A 26,489-nucleotide genomic window follows, 5' to 3' on the forward strand; every position below is an offset into this window, starting at 1 on the left:
TTTAGAATAGAATGGTGGTGGGGGAGACGTTGGACCACCATGGAGGGAAGTGGACGGTCAGCTAATGGGAGTGTGGTGGTAAAATGGGTTATGCATAAAATACTACCTTTAATGGTATTGGAAACCACAGTGCCTAAAATAAAATGAAAAGAGCTAATTTGTAGCTGTATAGTTTATATATAAATGTGTGATGATAATGATATACTTAGTAGCTAAATGTTTTACTATTTTCTAATTAGGCATATTGAAAATCTTGAGAAAATCGTGATATTTGCAATTTGGTTTTAATACTAGCATGTAAGTGCTATTCTTAGTCATTAACACTGATTTCTTTATCTTCTAATATAAAGAATATTTTTTTTAAATATGAGAAGTGATGTTAATGTAACCTAACTTTTTGGGTAAAGCTTAGATTTTTGTTTGGATCTTAGACTATATCTTTCTGAAGATACATATGGTTGGTAGAGAATAATTCCTTTATATATTCGTGGTAATAGATATTTCAGAAAGCTTTACATTAACTTTATCATTACAATTGCCTTGTGAAGTATATTTTTGTACCTATAACTATCCTATGTTTTGACCTTATTTTATTTATATACCCTATATTTTAGTATTTTTCCTTTTATTTCATTCCCTATATTTTATTTTATTTATAAGAAAATTATATTCAGTGTTTATTCAGGAGAACCTGGTAGCATGAGAAGCAAGGAGGCATTTAGAAGAAAGGGCATTTTTTTAAGTTGAAATGTCACAGCATTGTAATTAAATTGGGACCCGTGAGTGTCCTTTGTCCTGATTTACACACACACACACACACACACACACACACACACACACACACACACACACACACACACACACACACACACCAGCACTACCCAGCAGCCCAAATGCCAGATTTATGGGGATGTTAAGACTCCTTCCTCTGTAACCGCTGATCAGTCTTACAGTCCCTAAGTCTTTTATTTTAGCTAGTTCGTTTATTCGTCTGGTTTCTCTGTATACTGCACATGATCCTTCCCAAGGAGAGCACTGTGGAAGCCAGGGATGTGGGGCCCGGGCAGTCCAGGTCAGCACAGTGCAGAAACCCCGGAGCAGTCAGAAGGTGCTGGAAGGGAGTCCAGCTTCCTTCTGCGTGGAAGGGAGTCTGGAAAGGTGAAGCATCCGTCTCTTTCTCTAGGAACGCAAAAGCAGTTTCAGGGGCTACTCTCTGTTACCGTCACCTTTTCTATTTCTGCGTGCCTTCCACCATGAGAACCCTCCTGCCATGTCCTTAGCAATCTGTAGACTAGTATGAGTGTTTTGAGCTTTTTCAGACGAGGACGGATGTTGGTCATTTGCCACCTCCAATACTTTTCTCCCTAGGGCCTTTGGGACTCACAGGATGTCTTGCCTGGAGGTGGTAGAGCAGCTCTTTCCCTCTGTTTTCATCTCTGAATGGTACATTCTTTAAAGGCAGAAGAAAGACATTTTAGGAAGTAACACAGGATGTGAAATGAATTCCTTCAAGGTGGTTTCCAAAAGTGATCTCTCCCTATATTTTAGATGAATACAATTTTTGGCAACTGCTTGATTAAAGATTCATTTGCATTAAATTGTACGACAAAAAGTTGTACTCTGTTGTCTGTTTTCGGGTCACACTTATCTGTGCTCAGGGTTACTCTTGATTCTGTGCTCAGATATCACTCTTAGTGGTACTTGGGGGACCATCTGAGGAGCAGGGCAGTATGCCCAAGACAGTCGATGTAAGACAAGCAGTTAACACTTTTATTTATTTCCTTTTTTTTTCTTTTTTTCTTTTTGAGGTCACACCTGGGACTCACAGGGGTTACTCCTGGCTCTTCACTCAGGAATTACTCCTGGCGGTGCTCAGGGGACCATATGGGATACTGGGAATTGAACCTGGGTTGACCGAGTGCAAGGCAAACACCTTACCCGCTGTGCTATCAGTCCAGCCCCAAATTGTTTATTTTTTGATGAGTTGATCTAATAGACTAAGAGAAAGGAACATTTTGATTAGAAAAAGAAATGGTGTGTATAATTTTGGAACCCACGGAGCAGTTTATGACTGCTTTGTTCTAAAGCCTTTCCCCTTGGATAATGAGAAGGGAGGGTCTAGTGAAGAGAAATTAGAAATGAGATTTTTTGGGGGAGGAAGGGTGGGGAGGAGGAGGAAGAATGGCCCCTCTAGTCCTATTCCTCCTCTTCTTACTCCTCCTTCCCTTTCCCCCCATGTTTTCCTTCCCCAACTTCCTCCTCTTTCCTTCTTCTACCCTCCACATCTAGCAGTGCTCAGTGCTTATTCATGGCTCAAGATCACTCTTGGTGGTTCTCAGAGGACCATATCTGGGTTGGCTGGCCACATGGAAGGCAGGTACTCTGCCAGCTGTACTTACTATCTTTCCAGTCCCCCTATATTAGGCTTAAACTTTTTCCATTTGTGAACTCTCTTTACCTGAGAAATTTTTACGTGGCCCCGTTTATGTAACTAAAACATTTGCTAATAATAAACTATGATATATTTAAGAATTTCAAGATTATGGAACCCACCCCCGCCCCCATATTCATTCATTACATAACCCCACAGTGGGTTACAATCCACTGTTTTAGAACTTAGGTCGAGACTATTTGACAAACTGCTTAAGGAGCAAGCAAGAAGTAATTTCTATTATTACTTAATAATCAAGTCTATAGTTCACTTTGCCTTATTTTGGAATGATTTTGCTGAATTTATGTGAAAAAAATACGATGTTCATTGATTTAAAGAAGGCCTTTGATTCTGTTGAGACTGAGTCATTGAAGCCCTAGCCAAACAGGGCGTTCAAACTCAGTACATCAAGATCCTCCGCCAGCTGTATTACGGATTCACCACCAGGATCTTACCATTCTAATAGGAGGTGATCATTGACGTAAAGAGAAGGATTCGGCAGGATGATACCATTTTACCGAAACTCTTCATTACCACCCTCGAGAATATCACGCGACAACTGGAATGGGAAGGAATGGGAGTGAAGATAGACTGTTGGCAACTACTCCACCTCCGCTTCGCTGATGACATCGTTTTCATAACACCAAACATTAGCCAAGCAGCACAAATTCTGGCCGACATCAACCGTGAGTGTGGAAAAGGTCGGACTGCAGCTGAATCTCACCAAAACAATGTTCATGAAAACAAACTAGTTCCTGATGTTCCATTTGTTCTCAATGGAACAAACATCTCCGAAGGCAGCAGCTATGTGTACCTGGGTTGAGAACTCAAAATGAGGAATGACTTGGTGCCATAACTGTGCAGGAGGAAGAGAGCAGCATGGAAAGCCTTCAGGAGTGTCGAAGAAGTGGTTAAGAGGACAAAGAATTTCTGCCTCCAGGCACACCTTTTCAACTCCACCATTCTTCCTGCACTAACATAGGCCTCAGAGACCTGGGCCCTATGAAAACAGGATGAGAACGCTATTCAGGTATCCCAAAGAGGAATCGAAAGAGCTATGCTTGGGAGTCTCACATTTCACTCAAGTGAGAAGGAATCTGGAGTTCCAACCGCCATCGACTGTCAAGAATCAGGGACGCTGTCTCATTTACTAAGGCGTCAAAAATCAGATGGGCCGGACACGTAATGCGGTTTAGAGATGACCGCTGGACTAGAGCTGTTACCAACTGGATTCCATGGGACGTCAAAAGACAGCGTGGCAGCCCACCTATGAGATGGTCAGACTTCTTCATCAAAATCCTGAATGAATGGTTTGAGGCTCTTCGTGTTCCTGAAGCAAGAGATACCATTGGGCTACACTAGCATTTGACAGGAACGAATGGAGATGTTACTGGTGCCCCCTCGAGCAAATCGAAGATCAACGGGATGACAAGTGAAAGTGAACTAAAACATAATGCCCAAACCAATGGGTGACATGGAAGTAAAGATTAGGTAGCACAGTTATTTTGGGCATTTTTTTCCATGAAGTGTAACTTGATTTTATGGACTAGACTTTCATTAGTGGAATGTTTTGATTCTTTTTTTTTCTTTAGATTTTGGGCCACACCTACGTGTCCTCAGGGCTAAGTCCTGGCTCTGCTCAGGGATCACTCTTGGCAGGTTCGGGACCATATGGAGTGTTAGGGATTCAACCCAGGTTGGATCTGATGTTCTACCTGCCCATCCCTTGATTCGGTTTTTGATTACCAAGACATACCTGGTTGTTGTGTGTGTTGAAACGAAATAATTTTTATTCAAAGTAATTTAGAAAAAGACATTTTTTATTGAAAGACACTTAGAAAGTTAAATTTAGGATGAAGTTGGGGGGGAGAGGGAGAGTGTGGGAGAGAGAGATTTTCAGAGTGGAAAAAACCAAGAAGTATCTTTTGTGGATGAATACTATAATTATTAGAACATACAGAGAATACTTTAGGTAGACATTCTGAGCTTTTCCTAAGGTTTTCTCACCCTCCCTCCCTTGCTCTTTCTCTTTCTCTCATTTTGGGGCCACACCTGGCAATGCTCAGGGTGTACTCCTGGCTCCGTACTCAGGAGTCTGTCCTGCTGGGACTCAGGAGATCATTTGAGATGTCAGGGATTGAAATCCGGTCAGCCGCATGTTTGGCAAGAACTCTACTCGCTATACTGTCACTCTGGCCCCTTTCTAAGATTTCTTATCAAATTCATTTTTGTTATGGTATAATAACTACAGCAAACATAGCCTTCAAGACTGGTCTCTTAGGGAGTGCTCAATAATCCTAGCAGTGCTCAGGGGCAACATATGTAGTGCTGGGGATTGAATTCTGGTGGGCCAAATGCAAGGCATGTGTTCTACCCACTGTAACTGTCTCTCTGGCTCAAGGTTGGTTTATTCACTAAACATCTGATTTTGAAGATATTTTAATTCTCTTATAATTAAAAATACCTGTTTCACATTCATTATAGTTGAGTCTAAATGTAAACTGCATTTGATATCATAAAAGTTGAATATTACTAGTTCTTAATGACATTTTATTTTAGCTCATACCATAGGAATATTTGGATTAATACATCTGTATCTATTGTGTCAGTTTTAAGACTTTTGTGCAGTACTTGCTCACTCAATAAAGATCAGAAAGTTAACTAAGAATTTAACTAGGTTTCTTTTTTTTTTTCTCTTTGGGTTACTCCTGGCTCATGCAGTAAGGAATTCCTCCTGGCAGTGTTCCGGGGGCCCATATGGGATGCTGGGAATCAGCCACGTGCAAGGCAAACGCCCTGCCTTCTGTGCTGTCGCTCCAACCCCTTAGCTAGATCTCTTGAAGAAGCTAGAGTATGAATATTTAACTGCATAATGGTAAAGATTGCTGAAACATTGTTATATCTTTAATAGGGAATGTTTGTAATTATCACTGCTATGTGACATTTAAAATGAACGTTTGTTTGATTAATATGTACTGGGTCCCAGGGAGTCAGCTGTATCTTGAAGATGCAGTTCAGTTGAGATTTTTTTCTTTGTTAGAAGTAGAATTTTTTTAAAAATGTCTGTTTTTGGCAATTATTTAAAAAAATTTAAGCTGATACGTATTCTCTATCAGTGAACTGCCAGATTGTATATGTGGTTGTTTTAGACTTACTGAGTAATAAATGGAAATGTTTTGATCCTCTTTATCTGAAGTTTTAAAGATTGTAAGTTCATAGTGGTGGTATGCATACCAAATTTCTGTGACTGCTAATGAAATTGGGTGAGGATTGGTATGTTTTGCCTGTGAAGGTAACTTTGAGGGCTTGAGCTCATGCTTTTGCTCTGTGTAATGGATTGTCCTCATTCAGCCATAGGCACCACCTGGTTCCCCAGACCCAGCTGGTAACAAACTTCTCTCCTGCCACAGCATCTTCCCTGTTAGGACCCTGTGAGTACTGCTAGCTGTGGCCCAGGAGCAAAACTAAAACAAAAAGTGTATTTCAATCGATGAATTATTCTTATATTCAAATCTTGTGGTGCTTCAGTTATTTAAATAGTCGGATAGCTTATATTTTTGTTTGTTAAAATGTGGATGCCATAAGTAGAAAATATAAAAATGAAATAATTTTCTTTTCATTGCACTTCTGGTAATGCCAGAAATTTCGATGACATGGTAGCTCAAGTTGTAAATATGTTTATTTTCCTGCATGTACATATAGTTATTTGGTGCATTGACAACCCTTTCCCCATAGTTCTACATGTATTAAATAATCTCAAATAAAATTAAGTAATCTTCTTATTCTAATAGAGAAGAAAAAGCTGGATCACTTACCAGTAACTGGAGTTCTCCTATTGGGTAATCTCCACAGATCCACATTCTTTGAAGTTATTGTGAATGCCTCGAGGACCAAGGAACCGTTGAAATTTCCAATTACAGGAAGGTAAGCAAGTGCACTGAAGCATGCCTCTAGCATCTCCCAGCCCCCTCCCCTCAGCTTTCTTACATATGCATCTGTGCTGCATGCCCCCTCAGTTCCAGTGGATGCCTATCAGGAAGATTCTCATGTTGGACAGAAGGGCAAGAGAGGTGGATCTGTGAGGGAAAAGACCCAATAGGATAACTCAAGTTATTGGTAAGTAATCTAGTTTTCCAAACTTGAGATTTTTTTCTCCACTCAAGTTTCTTCTCTTTTTAAAGGAACTCATTAATTACCAGAAAAAGAATCTGGAAGAAATTTTCTTAAGTTTATGTGGATTATGCTGTTTATTATATGGCTGACCAATACCCAATTCTTAATACATGGAAAGTAAAAAATGATTTCAGTTTTAAGGTTTATATAATATTCTAAAACTTAATGAGTATTACCATTTTGTATATAGTGTAACCAATTTTTTAAAAGGGTTTATTTATTTATTTTGGTTTTGGGTCATACCCAGCAATGCTCAGGAATTAGTCCTGGCTCTGTACTCAGGAATTCCTCCTGGTGGTGCTCAGGGGACCATATGGGATTCTGGGGATTGAACCTGGGTTGGCTGCGTGCAAGGCAGATGCCCTCCTCGCTGTCATATCGCTCCGGCCCAATAGTAATCATTTTTAAGTAGTTTAAAGGCTGTCTCAATGTGGAAGGTGATAACTGTTATTCAGTCAAAGTTCTCTATTTTCTCAGGAAATAAATTAATTTCAAATAATTTATTCATGTTAGAATTGAACAGTTTCTTCTTAGATCTTTCATTTTCTATTAGTACCAAGTTTCCATTTTAATGACGTTTTTAGAAAGTAAAGAGCCTCTAGTTAACTATGCTCTAGCTATTTACCGAATTCGCATCCTTTTGCTGAATTACATAATTCTACCATAAGCTAGTCTCAGACCTGTTTCTCCAGCCTAATTTCTTCAGTTGAATTCTTTTACCTGTTAGTTGTGATATCTATGCTTTGTTTCATACCTTACCATTTTCCTTCAGTTATGTTTTTTTCTCATTCTTTCTCTAAGTATGAAGTTCATTCCTATTACATAAAATTTCACTATTTCCTTAGTGGAAAATGGACTAACAGGAGGGTTGGAATAAATCATAAGAATCTACTTATTTAGAACAGTGCTTAGTAGCATGTAAATATACTTTAGTTAGCTTTTATTTGATTATTCATTTTAAACATTTCTGTGATTATAGATATAGCTATAGATTACAGGCATAGTTCTTATCTGTAGGACACACTTCTGCTTCTGTTAGAATTATTATCTTTTGGATGTAAAACTCCAGTTTTTGGTTGGCAGTGGGGGTGGGAGTGCGGGGGTTCCCCCAAACCCTGCTTAGAGAGTTTGGGTGCTAGTCCTGGTGATTGTGGGCCAGTGGGTCAGTGCCAGAATGTGGTCCTTTAGCCAGCGGGTTTAGCCAGTGATTCTTGGAGGCAGTGTGGTTGGGGATGCCATTGAGTCAGATGCACACTTGCCTATCTCCCAGGAGTAGATAAAACTCTAGAACTTGTCTGTATTCCCTTTGACAACAGGGAATGCAGTTTTATTAATTTTTATAGACAAAATCAGTTTTATTAATTTTTAATATAATTATAATATAATTTTCATTTGAAGCACCATAATTTGCAGTATTGTTAATGGTAGGGTTTCATGCATACAGTGCTAACACCCATCTTCCACCAGAATCTTTGCTTCCCCATACCAATTTCATCTTTGCTTCTCTCTACTGGATTTCATTTTTTAAAAATAGTATTTATTTCTTAACATAAATTAATTTAAATCATATTAAATTAAAATAATAAGATTAAATCATACCCACTGAAAAATTAATTTTTCATGTAGATTTTTCAGATTTATCTTTCACTTTTGATTTTTAAGCCATTCTTGTCTCTGCACTTAAGAATCACTTCTGGTGGTGCTTGGGGGACCATATGGGATGATGGGGATTGAATCCAGATTCAAGACTGTGTGCAAGGCAAACACCCTACCTGCTGTACTGCCTCTCCAGCCTGTCATTTGGTTTATTAATCATATTTGTACTTGCTATCACTGTCATCCTGTTGCTCATCGATTTGCTCGAGCGGGCAGCAGTAACTTCTCCATTGTGAGACTTGTTACTGTTTTTGGCATACTGAATACGCCACGGGTAGCTTGCCAGACTTTGCCGTGCTTGCTGTATATTTTTAAAACCTTTAAATTTAAAATCTGCCATATAAAAATAATTTATTACAGTATAAGCTTATACTGTAATATAAGTTAATATAAGTAATATACGTTTTTTCTTTTTTTTTTTTTTTTTTGCTTTTTGGGTCACACCTGGCGATGCACAGGGGTTACTCCTGGCTCTGCACTCAGGAATTACCCCTGGCGGTGCTCAGGGGACCATATGGGATGCTGGGATTTGAACCTGGGTCGGCCACGTGCAAGGCAAATGCCCTACCCGCTGTGCTATCTCTCCAGCCCCAATATACGTTTTTTCTAAAACAGAAAAAAAAGTTTATACTTTTTGTTGGAGAGGTTGGGAGGGCCTCACTTCACAGTCCTCAGGGCTTACTCCTGGCTCTACACTCAGGGATCACTCCTGGTGGTGTTCAGAGAACCATTTGGGGTGCTGGGGACAGAACCCGGGTCAACTCCATGAAAGGCAAACCCCCTATCCACTGTACTATCTCTCCTGCCCAAGAGTTCATAGTTTGAAAACAGGGCTTTTGCTTGTATGTTGTTGACCTTGCTTTGATCCCCAGTATGGCATATTGGCCCCTGAGCTCCTCCACCAGGAGTGATTCCTGAGCACAACTGGGTGTGGCACCTCTCCACCCAAAAAAGGAATGCTTCTCTCTATACATTCAAACTGCATAACATTAGAAAAGTAATCGGAGCTTAGAAAATATGTCTCTTTTAAATAATCAGTGGAGAACCATTTCAGTCCAATTACGTAAGTCAAAATAAGGAACTTTTGATAAGATTAGTAAAGTGTTATTTTTGAGTTTCCTCCCACATAACTATGTAAGAGATTATTAAATTTCATGATTTCATTGGAATGATAATAATATCATGGTTATGTCAAGAATTCCCTTCTAAGGACCCGAGAGGTAATATAGTGGGTAAGGCGCATGCTTTGAGTATAAAGCTAGAAATAAGCCCTGAGCACTGCCAGGTGTGGCCCAGACTGCCCTGTTTCCAAATGAATTCTTTCCTTAGAGGGCCCCGAAACACAGCACAGGAAAGTGACGCTTGTTGGATTTGGCCTATTCTGGTTCAGTTTCCAGCATTGCATGGTTCTCTAACTCCAACTCCACTGAGAATAGAACTGGGCTTAGCCTCTGAGCACCTCTGCTGTGGCCCAATCCCTAAAGTATGTCTTCTTTAAAGATACATGCTGCAAAGAAAGAGAGAGAGAGAGAGAGAGAGACTGCTGAATCGTGTGTGTGTGTGTGTGTGTGTGTGTGTGTGTAGAAGAGAGGAGAAAAGAAAGAGAAAAATAAAAGTAGCAGTTGTGTAGTTGTTACAATTTCAGATGTGAAGTACATAGTTAAATATTTTTATGTGGCTTTGATTTTTTTCAGAATCAGTTGGGGAGAATATTTAAACTTATTGTAGTTTAGTTTCTCTAATTCTAAAGTGTGATATAATTGAATTTGTTCTTTGTGTGTCTTGATGTAGGTAGGCACAATGAGATAACATTTGGTAGAAAAGTGAGAAAACTTTTAAGTCTTTATTTCTAATATAAATAGTTTTGTAAAGGAGAAAATTGCAAAGAACTTTTTACAATGTGTCTGAGTTTAAAATATATCTATTTAAAAATTTTTTATTAGTGAATCATGAGGGTATAGTTACAGATTTACATATTTTTGTGTAAAAATATATCTTTTTTATTCAGAATATATTGTCTTGAGTAAGATCAGTGAAAAGTTTATGTGTATATAATACCTACTTGAATACTGAAAATGAAAATACAGCTAACTGTAAACTAGTAAGTGGACAAAATAGAAGATTAGAGCAGTTAATGAGAAGTTAATTTCAAGATCAAAGGAAAATATGTATGAAAATATGACTGTAAAACCAAGACATATTAGTTGGTAGATTAAAAGGCTCATTTATTTAAGTGGAATTCCAGAAGAGGAAATACAATGATGGAAAATAATATTGGAGGAAAAAATACTGGTAATTTTTAAGAATTGAAAATATTAAAAATTACCATTGTAACTGAATCACAGCAAAACATATTATCAAAGCTTCAGGAATAGAAGAAAAGTAATTTGAGGGGACCAATTCTGTAGGTGTAGATACGTGTAATTACCTTGGATAAATTAGCCGTATATTAGACCCGTAGTTCTCTTTGCTGTATTACTTAATCTAATTTCTATATATAATTGAGCTTGCAACCTTTTTTCTAGATAATCTAGTCCCTTACTACTTCAACCTTTATTTTCTTTTATATGAACCTTTTAGTGCAGTTAAGAGAACATTCTTAGGTAAGGTCTGTACTTCTTAATTTTTTTTTCCCATTGTGATCTGGGTACCTGTTTATTCCTTCAGTTTTTTTGTTTTTTGTTTTTTCCCTTTTGGGCCACACCCGGCATGCTCAGGGGTTTACTCCTGGCGCTACACTCAGGAATTAACTCCCAGCGGGCTTGGCGAACGATAAGGAACACCAAAGGAACACTGGGGATTGAACCTAGGAAAGCCATGTGCCAAGGCAGACATCCTGCCAGCTGTACTATTGCTCTGACTGCTTCTTCAGTCTTAACGCATTTACCTTGGTAATATTCCCATCAGAAATCATGGCTGAGCTCAGGCTGTGCTTTACTCAGAGCTTCGGCTCGCGTCCTGACTTTATCCCCCTTTCTCGTCCTTATACATTGTCTTTTGTGGGTTTTGGGGCCACTCAAGACAATATATTCTGAATAAAAAATAGATGCTCAGCAATCATTCCTGGTGGGGCTTAGGGGTGGTTCTGGGGACGGAACCCGGGTCAGCTATGTGTAGGGCCACTTCAACTTGCTATCCTGTGCTCTGGCCTAATTTTGTCCTCCTGGCACCTTATGCTTCATGTTTGTGACCAGTGAGGCCAAGTGTTTCTACACTTTATTTTTTTATATATATTTTTCTTGGACTGGAGCTATAGCACAGTGGGTAGGGCATTTGCCTTGCATGCGGCCGACCCGGGTTTGATTCCTCCGTCCCTCTCGGAGAGCCCGGTAAGCTACCGAGAGTATCTCGCCCACATGGCAGGGCCTGGCAAGCTACCGTGGTGTATTCGATATGCCAGAAACAGTAACAACAAGTCTCATAGTGGAGACTTTACTGGTGCCCGCTTGAGCAGATTGATGAACAACGGGACGACAGTGCTACAGTGCTACAGACAGTGCTAATATACCTATCATATTTGCCATCCACCTGCTAGTATTATACTTTATTGTTTCTGGCCTTTGCATAGTAATCTCTGGATGTCATTTTCCTTCTTATTCTCTGTCATTCTAGTCTATGCTGTATTTCCCATTTTCCACTCCAGGTTTGCTTATTTGTGTTCATTTATGCTTACCAGCATTTTATTTCTTTAAAGAGTTCACTGTCACTGTCATCCTGTTGCTCATCGATTTGTTCGAGCAGGCACCAGTAACATCTCCATTGTGAGATTTGTTGTTACTGTGTTTGGCATATCGATACACCACTGGTAGCTTGCCAGGCTCTGCCGTGTGGGCGAGATACTCTCGGTAGCTTGCCGGGCCTCCGAGAGGGGCGGAGGAATTGAACCCGGGTCCACTGCATACAAGGCAAACGCCCTACTGCTGTGCTATCACTCCAGCCCCTAAAGAGTTAAAAATTATTATATAGAAAAACTTTACAAACATAAATACTATGTAGTTTATTATCAGTTGATACAGAGCTTGTAATATTTTTGTTTGTTTTGCTATAAAATTGTAAATACATTAGTGGCAAGCATTCTTTTTTTTAAATTTAATTTCATTTTTTTATTGATTCACGGTGAGGTACAGTAACAAAGCTTTCATGTTTGAGTTTCGATCATACAGTCATCCAACCCCCATCCCTTCACCAGTGCACATTATCCACCATCAAAATCCCCAGTAACTTCCCCCTGCCTGTGTGGCAGACAGTTTGTGGTAAGCATTCTTAAAATTTATCTTTTTAGTGTACTGTTTGAATTTCATTTCATTTTTCTCCTTTCCTTTCTCCTGTAGCTAACAAAAAAATGATGAATTTAAACTTTGTAATTTTCCATATATCACTAAGCAATAAAAACATTGGCAAAAAATTACAGATTGTAATTTAGTCTAGCTTTATTTCTAACGCATGAGAAGTGAATTTAAGCAATTTAAATTAATAGCGTGTTATAGCAATAAACGTTGCTTTCTTTTCTCAGTCAAATATATGCATTTTATAATGGAACTGTAGCTTTTAGTATTCATAATAAATAACTTAAAAATCACTATGAAATTATGTTTAGGTAACATTTCTTTCCTTCTGTATTCCAGGTTTATTTAATTTCTGTAAATTTCCTGTCTTAATTTAGATATCAGTCTACTTTTTTTTTCCTTTTTGGGTCATACCTGGCGATGCATAGGGTTTACTCCTGGCTCTGCACTAAGGAGTTACTCCTGGCGTTGTAATCTTAGCAAATAACCTGTTTCTAAATTTAAAATATGGTTCTTTTTCTAGGGGTCCTTAAATACCATTTGTTAATTTCATCCATTTCTATTCTCTTCTTTTTGAGATCTTTCCCGTCCTCATTTACTTAACGAATAAATGTTTGATTATTTGGTATATGCCAAATGAAGTATATGAGGTACTGTGAGCTGGGGAGCAGGGCCTCCGGGCCTCAGGGGAAGCCTGCCTGTGGGAGGGCCTTTGGAGCGTATGAGAAATGGGAGTGAAGAACGCGAAACCAAGGGTCCTTCAGAGAAAGTCCCCTACTTAAAGTTTCATACCTACTAACCACTGGGGTGATTGAGGTTAATATTTTTTTAAGAAAACTTATCGCACTAGTTTAAGTTGTAGTTCAAATAACGTGGCTTACCGTAGTGTTCACATATATGGCTTTAATGGTACTCCACCTCACCACTACCAGATTGCCCAACACTCTCCTGTCTTGGATTTGAGACTCCTTGGATTTGGAGAATCCCTCAGATTTGTCTCTTTCCTTCTACCATTCCCCTATTCCTGGTTAATTTGAGTTTGTAACCCAAAGTCAAGGGTTTATCATCATTTGATACTGTTTATTCCCTTACTTTTGTCTCTATATATATTACAGATGGATCAGACCTAGTATGTCTTTTTCTGACTAACTTTGCATGACAGCAGCACAGTATAAATGCCATTTTTTTCTTACGTGTGCATTCTATTTACACCACAATCTGTTCATCTATTTTGGGGCATTTGCATTGCTTACATATCTTGGCTATTTTACTTAGTGCTGTAATGAACATAGGTGTGCACATACCTGTTTTAAATTAATGTTTTTATGTTTTGGGGGCAGGTAGCAAGAAGTAGATTTGTTGGTTCATATAGAACCTCTACACTTCATCTTTTCCCCCTTGGTTTTTGGACCACACCCAGTGGTGCTCAGTGATCAAACCCGGGTTCCTTGAACATGCAGTGCTTGTACATACTTGGCTGTGCTGTGCTGCTAGTGCCGCAAGGAACATGTGGGTCCTCGTTAGGGAGTGAATTTGTAGTTTCGTGTTTCGGAGTAGGCGCTTTGCATGGAGTTGCTCTGAATCCCCTTAATCAGTAACAATAGCATATTTTACAGTGAAAATTTAAAATAACTCACAAAACAGATACTACCAAACACCAAACGTGTACCAGGTCTTAACCCTATTGGAGTACGGAGTGACCCCTCTGGAGCATTGCAGGCTGGAGTACTACAGGCCTTATGTTAAAGACAGGTAGAGAGAAGGGGAATGGAAAGAGAATTTTTACATTTTTAAGTTATATTTAGGCAGCACCTTAATGTGGAAAAGTGATATCAGTTGCAAAAATTACAGAATGACATGTTCAAGGAATTTTAAGAAGGCCAAAATATTTTAAGTCCAGTGAGTGAGAGAAAATAGATTAGTTTGAATAGGTAGTGTAACAGGAGCCACTCATAGTGTATTTTACTATTTTTTTCTAACTTGAAACACCCAGTGTGAGAAAATAATTGTGTACTTTGAAAGGTAACGTTTAGAAAAAGTACTGACCTTTATATAAGGTCAAAGTCTGGGAAGAAATAGCATTTTAGCAGTAGTCAAAGATATTAAAGCATTCTACAATCCTTGCTATACCTAAATGATTAAAATTAATAAAAATATGGAGAATCTGAATTATATATAGTTGACCTTTAAGCACAGATTTCGACTGCATTGGTATTCTTACTGCTTTCTTTTCCCCAATACATATGTTGGAAAAAAATTGGAAAATTGACAATTTTATGAAACTCCTAGAAAGCTGTATGACCCAGAAGGACTGAAAAATTAAGAAAGCATAAGGTATGTTACGAATTAAATACATGTAGAAAATAGACATCATTTACTACCACTTACTACCATAAAATACAAATATACTTTAAAAAGTTAAAATTCATCAAAATTTACATTAAAAATTTATAGACCACACATTATGCCATTTTCAGAGAATAAAGATACAGTGTTAGGTCATAACCTCATGAAATTAATTGGATAACATGCTATTATTTCAGTAATAACTTTGTAGCTATTCTATATGCTCAAGTTGTGTGTTCAAGATTTGCAGTATCTGTTTAAATATTTGATGCAAACTATCTGAATGTTTTATTATTCATTAAATCACATATCACAATACAAAATGAAGCAGTTTGTCTTTTTTTTTTTTGAATCATTTATACCATAATACCAACAACCATGGCTTTTGGTAACACTCATGGGACCTATATAAAATGCTATTAGAGATGTGGGAAATGCTCCCTAGGAATAGAAGTCATGCCATTACAAGAAAAGATTGAAATGTTTGATGTTTTCCAAACCCTTTGGGGGGAGTAGTGCAGGCTGGGACCACTCCTCAGGGCTTACATCAGGCAGTGCTCTGCACTGAGGTCACTCCTGGCGAGCACAGGGGACTGCATGGGATGCTGGGGATAAAACCTAGGTTCACTTTGTGCAAGGCAAGTGGCAAGTGCTCTACCTCCTATACTATTACCTAGGACCACCCCCCCCCAAGACAATTTAGATACTGACAGATGTTAGTTTTGTAAGAAATTATGTAGATTTAAGCTATCAATAAACAGTACTTTAAATGTATTTTTCCCACCTTTTTTTTTTTCCTGCTTTTTGGGTCACATCTGGTGATGCACAGGGGTTACTCCTGGCTTTGCACTCAGGAATTACTCCTGGTGGTGCTCGGGGGACCATATGGGATACTGGGAGTTGAACCCGGGTCAGCCTCGTGCAAGACAAACACCCTACCTATTGTGCTATTGCTCCAGCCCCCCTTGAGGTTTTCTTAATAACCTTCCCCCCATCTAGCTTACTTTACTGTAAGTTATATAGTATACAAGCATATAATATATAAAATACATTAATTGTTGACAATCTTGGTGAGACTTTTGTCAACATCTTAATAAAAGTTTTGGAGATACCAAATATTACTTATAGATTTTGTTTTGTTTACTTTGGTTTGTTTTGGTTTTCAGTTTTTTTGTTTTTGTTTTTTTTTTATTATTCCCAGCTCTTCACTGGGTTTTTTGTCATAGTGGTGCTCAGGGGATCATGCAGTTTCAGGGACTGAACCCAGGCCTCTTGAGTTACAAAACATGTACACAGTCTGTTGCATGGTATCTCTGGTCTCTATTTGCAGAGTTTTTTACTGCACAGGTGTTGATGTCTTTAATTCCTAAGTTTTTCAAAGATCTACTCTAAGTAAAATCAATATATTACCAAAGAAAGGGAATAAAACTATTATAATAAGTATGTTAACTTACTGTTATTATAAAAAGGAAGTATTCTTTTAAATTTCCAGTGGAAATTTTTAAAAATAAATACTAAAAAGAAAACTAAAAGTATCCTCAACCACGTGTTTTTTCAACTCTATTCTCTATAATTTGTAGAGACACATTATAAACACTTCCTACCCATTTTCCATCATTACCGCACCATATTTGATGAGGTTCAAATATGGTGTGAACCATTGGAATATTTACAATGGCAATTAGAGGCCACCCTAAAAGCCTTCATTCCTCTCAGAGAGCCTGGCAAACTACCGAGAGTATCCCGCCTGCACGGCAGAGCCTGGCAAGCTACCTGTGGCATATTCAATATGCCAAAAATGGTAGCAACAATGGGCCTCATTCCCCTGACCCTGGAAGAGTCTCCAATACGGCAGCGTTAAGAAGGATGAACAAGGAGAAGCTGAAAAATCTCAAGGCCAAACTAGCTGCCAAAATGAAGAATGACTAAAATGACTGTTTGCACTTTTAACGGAGTCTCTGGTGGATAGTTCCACAATGAAATTGACCACATCATATTCAGTTGACGGTTTTGCCTGACCGATGTCACTACTGTCCCAAATTTTCAAATGGGATCAGACCACCGTCTCCTTCATGTGAAATTCTACTTCATAGAGCGGGGAGAAAGGGCTGCAAAGATTAAGAAGAGAACTTCCAGAATGACCACCAACTGGGAGCTCTTTGGCACTATTGCAGCAATATGGGAAGATGCTGTCATTGACAACATTGACAAGTAATACTATCGACTGTTCAGCACCTCCATGATCGAGGAATGCAGAGAGAAAGCAACAAACAGACGCCTGTCTTCGGAAACTGTCGAGCTCATTTGCCAACTCATGGTCTGGTGTGAGCCTCAGGCAATCACAAGCTAAGGTCTGAGCTCGAAAAACTGTGCAGAGAAGCGATAAAGGAAGACCTCAAAGAGAGAAGAGCAGCAGTTCTGGCCAATGTGGCAGAAGCTGGGAAAAGTATTCCCAACACCTGCCTGTCCTTCGCCAACTCTAAGACCAGGATGACTGCCCTCCGATGTCCTGATGGATCTGTCACATCTTCCAGAAGGGCAATGGAAAAGGTTACTCATGACTTCTACTTGGATCTCTTTGATAGCCACGTCCACCTGTCCACATACCAAATTCCCCAGGATGGATATGTCGTTCCCAGCATTCTCCCTTCCGAAATTTGACAGGCCATTTCATCAGTATAGAAGCATACAGCACCCAGTCCAGACAAGGTCAGACCCGAACGCCTGAAGAATCTGCCACCAGTCAATACACTGGCTCGGCTCTTCACACAGTACCTGTCTGAATGCAAGGTTCTGTCCCAGTGGAAAACCAGCAGGGCTATCCTGTTGTATAAGAAGAGAGACATCGATGACATCGGTAACTATCGCCAATTTGCCTGTTATTCGTCGTCTACACGTTGTTCACTCAAGTCATCCTGAATAGAACAGGCAGGACACTAGATGAAGGACAGCCATGTGAGCAAGCCAGGTTCCGAAAAGGACTCAGCACGATTGACCATATCCACACAGTGACCAAACTCATTGAAGTTTTGCAAGAGTTCAAGATGCCGCTCTGTCTAACGTTCATTGACTTAAAGAAGGCCTTCGATTCTGTTGAGACTAAAGTGGTCATCGAAGCCCTAGCCAAACAGGGCGTTCAAACTCAATAGATCAGGATCTTCTGTGAGCAGTATTATGGATTCACCACCAGGATTTCACCATTCTACACGGAAGTGATCATTGATGTACAGAGTGGGGTTTCACAGGGTGACAACATGTCACCGAAATTCTTCAATGGCACCCTTGAGAACATCATGCAACGACTGGAATGGGGAGGAATGGGAGTGAAGATAGTCGGCAACTACACCACCTCCACTTCGCTGATAACATCGTTTTCATAACACCAAACATCAGTCAAGCGGCACGAATGCTGGCTGACTTGGACCGTGAGTATGGAAAGGTTGGACTGTAGCTGAATCTCGGATTCGATTCCCAGCATCCCACATGGTCCCCCAAGCACTATCAGAATTAATTCCTGATTGCAAAAGCCAGGAGTAATCCCTGTGCATCACCGGGTGTGACCCAAAAAGAAAAAAAAATGCATATGAGTTAAAAAGATGCAGTGATAACATGGGACAGTTGAAATTCTAAGAATTTTATTATTAAAAGTGAAAATAAATGGGTTACATTTAACTGTATTTAATAAAATAAACCTGAATGACGTTTGGAAAATATAATTAGTAAAGATAAAGATAGCAATTTATAAATTAGAAGGCAGGTAGCTAATAACAAAAATAGTCTTAAAAGTTTTCTTTTAGATTAAAAAAAAAATCAGGGGCCAGAGAGATGGTCCAGGGCTTAAGGTGCTTGATTACATACGGCTGACCCTTGTTCAAATTCTGGTAACCAAATATAGTCTGCAAAACCCTGCGGGGAATGATTCCATAGTACAGAGCTGGGATTAAGTCATGAGCACAGGACTTAATGTATCTATATAGCCCAAAGCTATAAAAGATTAGCAGATTGTTCTTAAAACAAAAGTATAGTAATAAAAATTAGGATTACTAGAGCATTTGGCATAATTTGTGACCACACAACATCTCATACTATATGCCATTGGTATACCAGGTACACCACATTGGATTGGGTATAAAGTAGAAGACAAAAAAAAAATTAGCAGGGCCGGAGCGATAGCACAGCGGGTAGGGCGTTTGCCTTGCACGCGGCTGACCCGGGTTCGAACCCCGGCATCCCATATGGTCCCCCAAGCACTGCCAGGAGTAATTCCTGAGTGCAAAAGCCAGGAGTAACCCCTGAGCATCGCTGGGTGTGACCCAAAAAGCAAAAAAAAAAAAAAATTAGCACACAAAGTTCAACCTGTAACATGTTAGTACTCTTATACAAGGGCTTAATGGCTCCAGGTGACATATAACAGTCTTCACACGCTTTCTTCTAAGGACACTTTTAAAAATCGTTTTTAGCGAATTATTCATAACAAACAGTCCAAAACAAATTGTTTAGGGCCTGCTGTTGGGGCAGGCTTGGGTGGTGGTTGGGAGAATTCGAAGTAAATGTGATGGGAAGGTGTAATGGTGGTGGGATTGGTGTTGGAATATTGAATGTAAAAAATTATTGTGAACAACTTTATAAAGATAAAATAAAATTTAAAATTAAGATTATAAAAATAATCTTAGATACAAATAATATTGCTTTAAGAAAATTTATGATGCAATGTATAAAGTATAAAATATAGGAATTATATGTTTTTGTCTAGAAAAATACAGATTACAAAATCTGATCCAAGAAAAGGTTGAAAATTTAGAGCTAACATACAGAGATGCTTTTACTAGTGCTGCCTTTCACGCTTTCATGTAATAGATTTTCCAAGAGGAAATTGAGTTGAGGCTTAGTATTTTTATAAAAGAGTAAGAGAATCAGCTCAGGTCCCTGGTGATGACTTAGTAGCAAAAGCAGGTGTCTTGTAAACAAGAGGCTTACAGTGCCAACTGCAGTCCTGGTAGCTTGTTTTCTTAGAGCCCAGCAACATAATGTAGGGTGCTGTCTTTAGCATATCACAATCAGTATGTGTCACTACCACAACGAAAGTGTACAATCCTTGGCAAGTACCACACTGAAGTATACGAGAGCACCAAGACCAGGTATTCGACTCCTATTATCACTGCTGCCACATCACCTCTGAGAGCATTATGTGAACCAGTGATGTGTGAATTTCGCAACAAAAAATGTGGCCACTAGTAAGCATGTGTGTAAACACAGCAACTGAAATGTGCACTCGGCTAGGTATGTGGACACCAAACTGGGAAAACCAGATTAGTAACGCCTGGTGAGTATTACAACCAGGTTTTTATGTGCTTCCTCCACTAACCACCAGGTGGTTGCAGCAACAAAAGAAAGGGAAGGGGAAAGTATAGAGTGAGCTAGAACTTAAAGGTACTGTGAATATTAAATAGATCAGTTAAATTAGTTCTTAGTACAACGTATGACATCTATTGGGAATTTAACAAATGATATCAATGGCTGGGTTCCTTGAATTTGTGAGGTTCGTAGCAAAAAGTAATTTCATTAGTTCTACGAAAATAAGTATTATACTGGTAGCAACACTTGATGGAGATACTTTAATAAAACTATGGTTATTTTATGTGAAAATACTGATGGTAGAAAACTGTACATTCAAAAATCTGTCAGGGCGAATTTATTCCAGGGCTTCAACAATGTACTATTAAGATGCAGGCTAGGGGTGGAGGGTAGAAGGGAATGCGGCACGGAGATTAAGGGCAGAGGGAAACGGACCTTGGTGGTGAGTGTGATGGTAGGATAGTGTGTGCTGAAACTGTGTCACCACATACAGTCCTCTGAGGACCATCAAGAGTGACCCTTAAGCACAAAGCCAGAAGTAACACCGAGCACTGCTCAGTGTGGTTGTATAGCAAAGAAGAATAAATATGTAATTAGACATTTTGAGAAAGTTTTAAAAATACTAGCATAGTTATGCACCTTAAACCATTGTTTAGTATTTTGTGTAGGATATTCAAATTTAAATGAAATTGGGTCTGGAGAGAGACTCTGTACAGTGGGCAAGGTACTTGCCCTGCAAGCAGCTGTCCTGGGCTCAGTCCTGAGCATTGCATGGAGGGATTCCTGAGTGTAGCCAGAAGAAACTCCTGAGCATCATTGGGTATGCCCCCCCACACCAAAAAAAAAATTCAGTGATGTTAATAATGTGAGGCAAGGAAATTTTTTTTTCATAACTGTTTATTCACTTTGTTTTAGAGGTTCCAAGAGTTAAAGGAATAAGTGCAGCATGGAGTACCCAAATTCATTGGATAACAGTATCATATTCTGGGATATTCAGTTACTCAGTGTTTAAGAATTCCTTGAGCAAATGATTAGCAACTTCAATAACTTCACCCAGTGACATTTTAAAGCTTTTTTACCTGACCTATTTTTATAAAGTTTTTATGTTAAAAATAAGTTTTTACATAAAAAATTTCAAAATTTTGTTTGAGGTGATGTTGAGATAGCTGAAGGGGCTGGCATACTTTATGCCCCCTGTGACACTCCTCCCCCCAACAGACTCTCGCGCGCATGCACACACACACACACACACACACAGAGTCTAACTGTGGTGTCCCTAAGTATTGCTGCATGTGTGTATGTGAGTCTGGTGACTCCCAAGCATCGTCAGGTGTATCCTGGTGGTTCCAGTACCACTGAGTTCAGTTACCAGACCATCAGGTCTGCACTGCTGCTGCTAGTTGCCCAAGTCCCTGAGCATCACTGGGGATGATGACAACCTGCCCCCCCCACTCCAAGTTTTTGTTGGAACTCCACTTAGTCATGAAAAGTAAAGCTACTTGGTTTGTACAGGACAGGGAGTGCTGTAGTCATGTTTCTCCTCCTCCAACTCTGAATATGCTGTATGCAACTTTGAAGGTTACAACTGTTTAATTTTGTGCAATTTTTGAGGGGCGTCCATACCCGGTGATGCTGCTGGAGCACCTTGGAGGGAATATGTAGTGTCTGAGTCAAACCAGGATCAGCTGCATGGAAGGCAGATGTCTAAGTATTGGCTCTCTGGCTCAGTTGTTACAGTTTTTTTCTTGGATTTTTGGTCAGATCCAGTGATACTCTAGAACAGTTTGCTGCGGATCAAACCAAGGTCTTTCGAGTACAAAGCGTATACATAAATACTTTGAGTTATCTCCTTGACCCTCAGATAATTATTTTGTGTCATACTTCGTAACAGTGATTTACAACTGGAGTTGTTTTACAAAACAGTCATGAGTTTTATAAGATGTTTTTGACAAAATTTCACTATTTTTTTTTGTTATGTTAAATGTGTTTTTACTAAAAGTTGATATTCACCTGGCCTTCATAGCCCCTCCTGTGAATTTCATTTTATGCTAAAGTGATAGATTTGGGAGGTAGCAGATTGTCTTTCTACAGTTCCACAATTGAAATTTCCCAAGAAGTTTTACAGTTCAGAAGTTCAGTTGCTCAGTTACATTACTGTACTCAGGTCTCTCAATCTGAATCTGCATCACTTCAGTTAAACAGTTTTGTTTCGTTTTTGAAGGTTATTCTAGAGGTTCTAGGATTCCGGAACAAAGCCAATTTCATGTTGTGCAAAGAATAAGTGGAATTTTTATGGAAATAAAAGAAAAATATTAAGGACTAGAGATTACCACAGATTCAACCTGAGTCCCAATAGTAGCCAGTGTAGGTACCAAGTTGGGATGCAGTTCATGTCACTGGGTGTTCAAGTGCCCCAGATAATGCCAGCCATGAAGAATGTCAGAGGGTAGGAGAGAATATGTTGAATATATGAATTCATAGTTGGATATTGGAGATAACTAAAAAAATTGAGGATCTAGATCAGCTTACAGGTAAAGAAATGAAACTCCCTGTTTCCAGATTCTTTTTGGCTTCCCTTTTGGGCCAGAGCTCACAGGAACTCTTTCATGGCAGCAGTTCAGGAATACCCTTGTCTGCCCTATGAAGTCATCCCATTTTTCCTGCCAGAACTAAGAGCAATTCTCCCTTCACTAGGATCTTCTAGGCTCTTATATACATGGGACTAATCCAGTAAAGTTGTGTTTCACCTTTCTTTTTTATCATTTGGGGAGCCTAACTAATACATTTGCAGCCTACATGGTATTTCCTTTTATCAGCAGAGACTTGAAGTAGTTATCCCTTTGATTTCATGACCCATGAATCTGTAAGCCTTATACATGTTATACATGTTTTTTCAGCGTTATACATGATTTTTTGGCTATGTTGCTAGTTTTGACAGGTGAAGGGATGGAAGGGAAAATCATGACTGTTTTCTCACCTGAACTGATAATTTGCAAGTGTTAAATTCAGGGTCTGGAGATATAGTATATAACATATAGCGTGTTTGCTTTGCCTGTGACTGACCCTGCGTTGACCACTAGCACCCTATCTGGGTCCTCTAAACCTTGCCAGGATTGGTCTTAGAATGCAAAGCCAATAATAAACCCTGAGCACAGCTGGGTGTGGCCCCAAGACAAAATACCTTAAATTCATGATTATTAGGGCTACAGAATCTAAATTAGGATTTTTGTTTATTAACATAAAAACGTGGTGTGTGTGTGTGTGTGTGTGTTTGTAAAATGCTTCTGTGTTTGATGTTTTTAAAATCTTTGTTCAGTTATTTTGGAATTTATTATTATGACATTAATTCTAATTTAACTTAGTTCAGTTTTGTTGACCCCTTGTTGGTTGCTTACTATCACCTGTTAGAATTTAATTTAATTTAATCTAGTAAATATGAATTTATATCACAGTACCATTTTTATTCTAAGAAACATGTTATCCTGTCATGTGACTCAAGTAATTATTGATTCAAATTTTGGAGAATCCAGACCTTGACTGAATCAAATGTTCTTTTAGCAGAAAGAAGATAATAATCCTTTGTTGATTTCCTAAGACTGAAAGATGAGTAGATAAATAATATGGTAAAAAAATGGATAAACTAACAGGGATTGTTATTATTAGGCTTAAAACTAATTATGGGATAGATCCCCTTTTGTGGTGGAGGCTCACTAAGCAGTGCTCAGACACTGCTTCCAGCTTGCTGCTCTGAGGTTGCTTCTAGCGATGCTTAAGGGACAAAGCTGGATTTTTTTTTCTTTTTTTGCTTTTTGGGCCACACCCAGCGATGCTCAGGGGTTACTCCTGGCTTTGCACTGAGGAATTACTCCTGGCGGTGCTTGGGGGACCATATGGGATGCTGGGGATCGAACCCGGGTCAGCCGAGTGCAAGGCAAACGCCTTACCCGCTGTGCTATCGCTCTGGCCCCCCAAAGCTGGATTTTCTGAACGCAAAGCATGAGTCCAATCTTTGGATTTATCTCCCCAGCCTGGGATTGTGGTTTTTTTTTTGCTTTTTGGGTCGCACTCGGCGATGCACAGGGATTACTCCTGTCTCTACACTCAGGAATTACTCCTGGTGGTGCTCTGGGGGACCATATGGGATGCTGGGAATCGAACCTGGGTCGGCCACATGCAAGGCAAATGCCCCCTACCCGCTGTGCTATCGCTTCAGCCCCAGGGCTTGTGATCTTTAAAAATAAATTAGAATGCAGTCTCTGATTGGAAGTATCTTAAATTCAGCAGAAAACTTACAATATGAAGAAAATGATAGTGTTAATATATTAAAAATAAATAATTTGCTCAAAATTTATGCTTAACACTTGCAAAGTAAATGTAGTTGATTTTGGAGAGTATATGCCATGTTAGTGTTTCCCAAAGTGGGTGATGCTGCCTTTTAAAAGGAATAGTGAACCAATTGTGACCATGAGTGCAGTTGGGGGCACTTTCTGCGTATTTGCTTGAGAAAGGCAGATGCCAGGGGTTACTGAGTAGTTTTTTTCTTTAGTATCCTGCCTGCACAGCAGAACCTGGCAAGCTACCTGTGGCATACGCAATATGCCAAAAACAGTAACAACGATGATCCTCATTACCCTAATCCTGAGAGAACCCCTAATACACCATCGGGCTACACTGGCACATGACAGGGACGAACGGAGATGTTACTGGCACCTGCTTGAGCAAATCGATGAACAACGGGGTAACAGTGACACAGTGATGTTCTATATTAATATTTTCTTTTTTAAAAAATTTTTTTTTGCTTTTTGGGTCACACCCAGCGATGCTCAAGGGTTACTCCTGGCTTTGCACTCAGGAATTACTCCTGGCGGTGCTTGGGGGACCATATGGGATGCCGGGGATCGAACCCGGATCGGCCGCGTGCAAGGCAAACGCCCTACCCGCTGTGCTATCGCTCCGGCCCCCTATATTAATATTTTCTTCATTATTTTAATGAAGGGCTTACTACTGGATCTGTACTCAGAAATTACTTCTGGCAGTGCTTGGGGGATCATATGGAAAGCCAGGGACTGAACCCAAGTCAGCTGCATGCAAGACAAATGCCCTACCTGCAGTACTATCTCTTTGGCCCCCATTGCCTCACTTTTTATGTGGTTCATAAATCTGGGCATAGTTAACTGGATCATTTTGGTTTTGTTTTAAATTTTGGGCCACGTCCAGCAAATACTCATGGCTAACTACTGGCTCAGGAATCACTCGGGGCAGTGCTCTGCTGGGGTGATCATATGGGATGCTGGGGATCAAACCTGAGTCAACTGCATGTAAGACAAGACCTTCCCCTCTCTGCTGTCTCTCGGGCCCCTTATCTGGGTCTTTAAATTAACATGTTTCACCTGCTGCAGTCTTCTCACGATGGCAGTGGGGCGTGTCAGGGAAGGTACCTTCAGAATATTCAGTTGGTTGTGTTCAGTCTGAGTTTGCTGGTCCTTGAACTGAGGAAGTACCTTCTCCATCGCTTGTTGACCTTGTGTTTTTGTTGTTTTCTTTGGCCCTCCCACTCACACGTGCAAGGCATGAGTTCAGCAAAGTTGAGCCACATGTCTTCAAGAGTCTTTAGTTCTTAGCCACATGGTCCTCTTAGCTCACAGGGCAAGGAAGGTTGATCAGTGGAAGCTCATCCTCTCTTGCGTTGTGAGTCTAAGCTTGGAATCTGTATTCCATCACTTCTGCTCTTTGACGAAGTCTGCCCCATAAGGGCTGAGTGCCAGGAGGCATGGCTTCTGGGTACCAGCTCAGAGTGCCTGTTAGAATAGACATTTTCAAAAAAAACCAAAAAAAAAAGGAATATACATTTTTATAAATGAGTAAATCTTGAAAAATAGCTTGTACTAGTAATCTGATACCAATATAGTTAGTAGAAATGAAGATTGAACCATAAAAGAGAAAAAGGTTAATCTTTGAAATAGACTTGATTTAGCCAAAATAACTTTTTATTACCTGGTAGAGCATGGGAGCTATTCCTGGCTCTGTGTTTAGGGCTCCATTTCAGTGCTCAGAGGACCATCCAGTGCTGTTGATTGAATTAGGCCTCTTGCATGCAAAGCATGCATGCAGCCCTTCAGTGATCTTTCCAACTCTAAAACAGCGTATTTTCTAGCAAAGCCTCTTAATTGATGCTCCTACTCCTTTGTTCCAACCAGTTATTTTTCCCAATCTGCAGATTGTATCTTATTTTATTTCCCCCC

At 39.5% G+C, this 26,489-nt stretch overlaps 1 protein-coding gene across 2 annotated transcripts in view; it reads left to right on the top strand.

Annotated features, from left to right (window-relative positions):
* Positions 1 to 26,489, top strand: part of YAF2 (YY1 associated factor 2) — a 102,718-nt gene that overhangs the window by 35,608 nt on the left and 40,621 nt on the right. The window contains exon 3 of one of the 2 annotated variants that reach the window (XM_055142042.1): positions 6,284 to 6,355. The exons of the other annotated variant lie outside the window; for it this stretch is intronic. Within the exon in view, the coding sequence (XP_054998017.1) occupies positions 6,284 to 6,355 (72 nt within the window). The remainder of the gene's footprint in view (positions 1 to 6,283; positions 6,356 to 26,489) is intronic. 2 annotated transcript variants of the gene reach the window in all.

Source organism: Sorex araneus, chromosome 6 (assembly GCF_027595985.1).
Source record: "Sorex araneus isolate mSorAra2 chromosome 6, mSorAra2.pri, whole genome shotgun sequence".
Classification (NCBI taxonomy): Eukaryota; Metazoa; Chordata; class Mammalia; order Eulipotyphla; family Soricidae; genus Sorex; species Sorex araneus.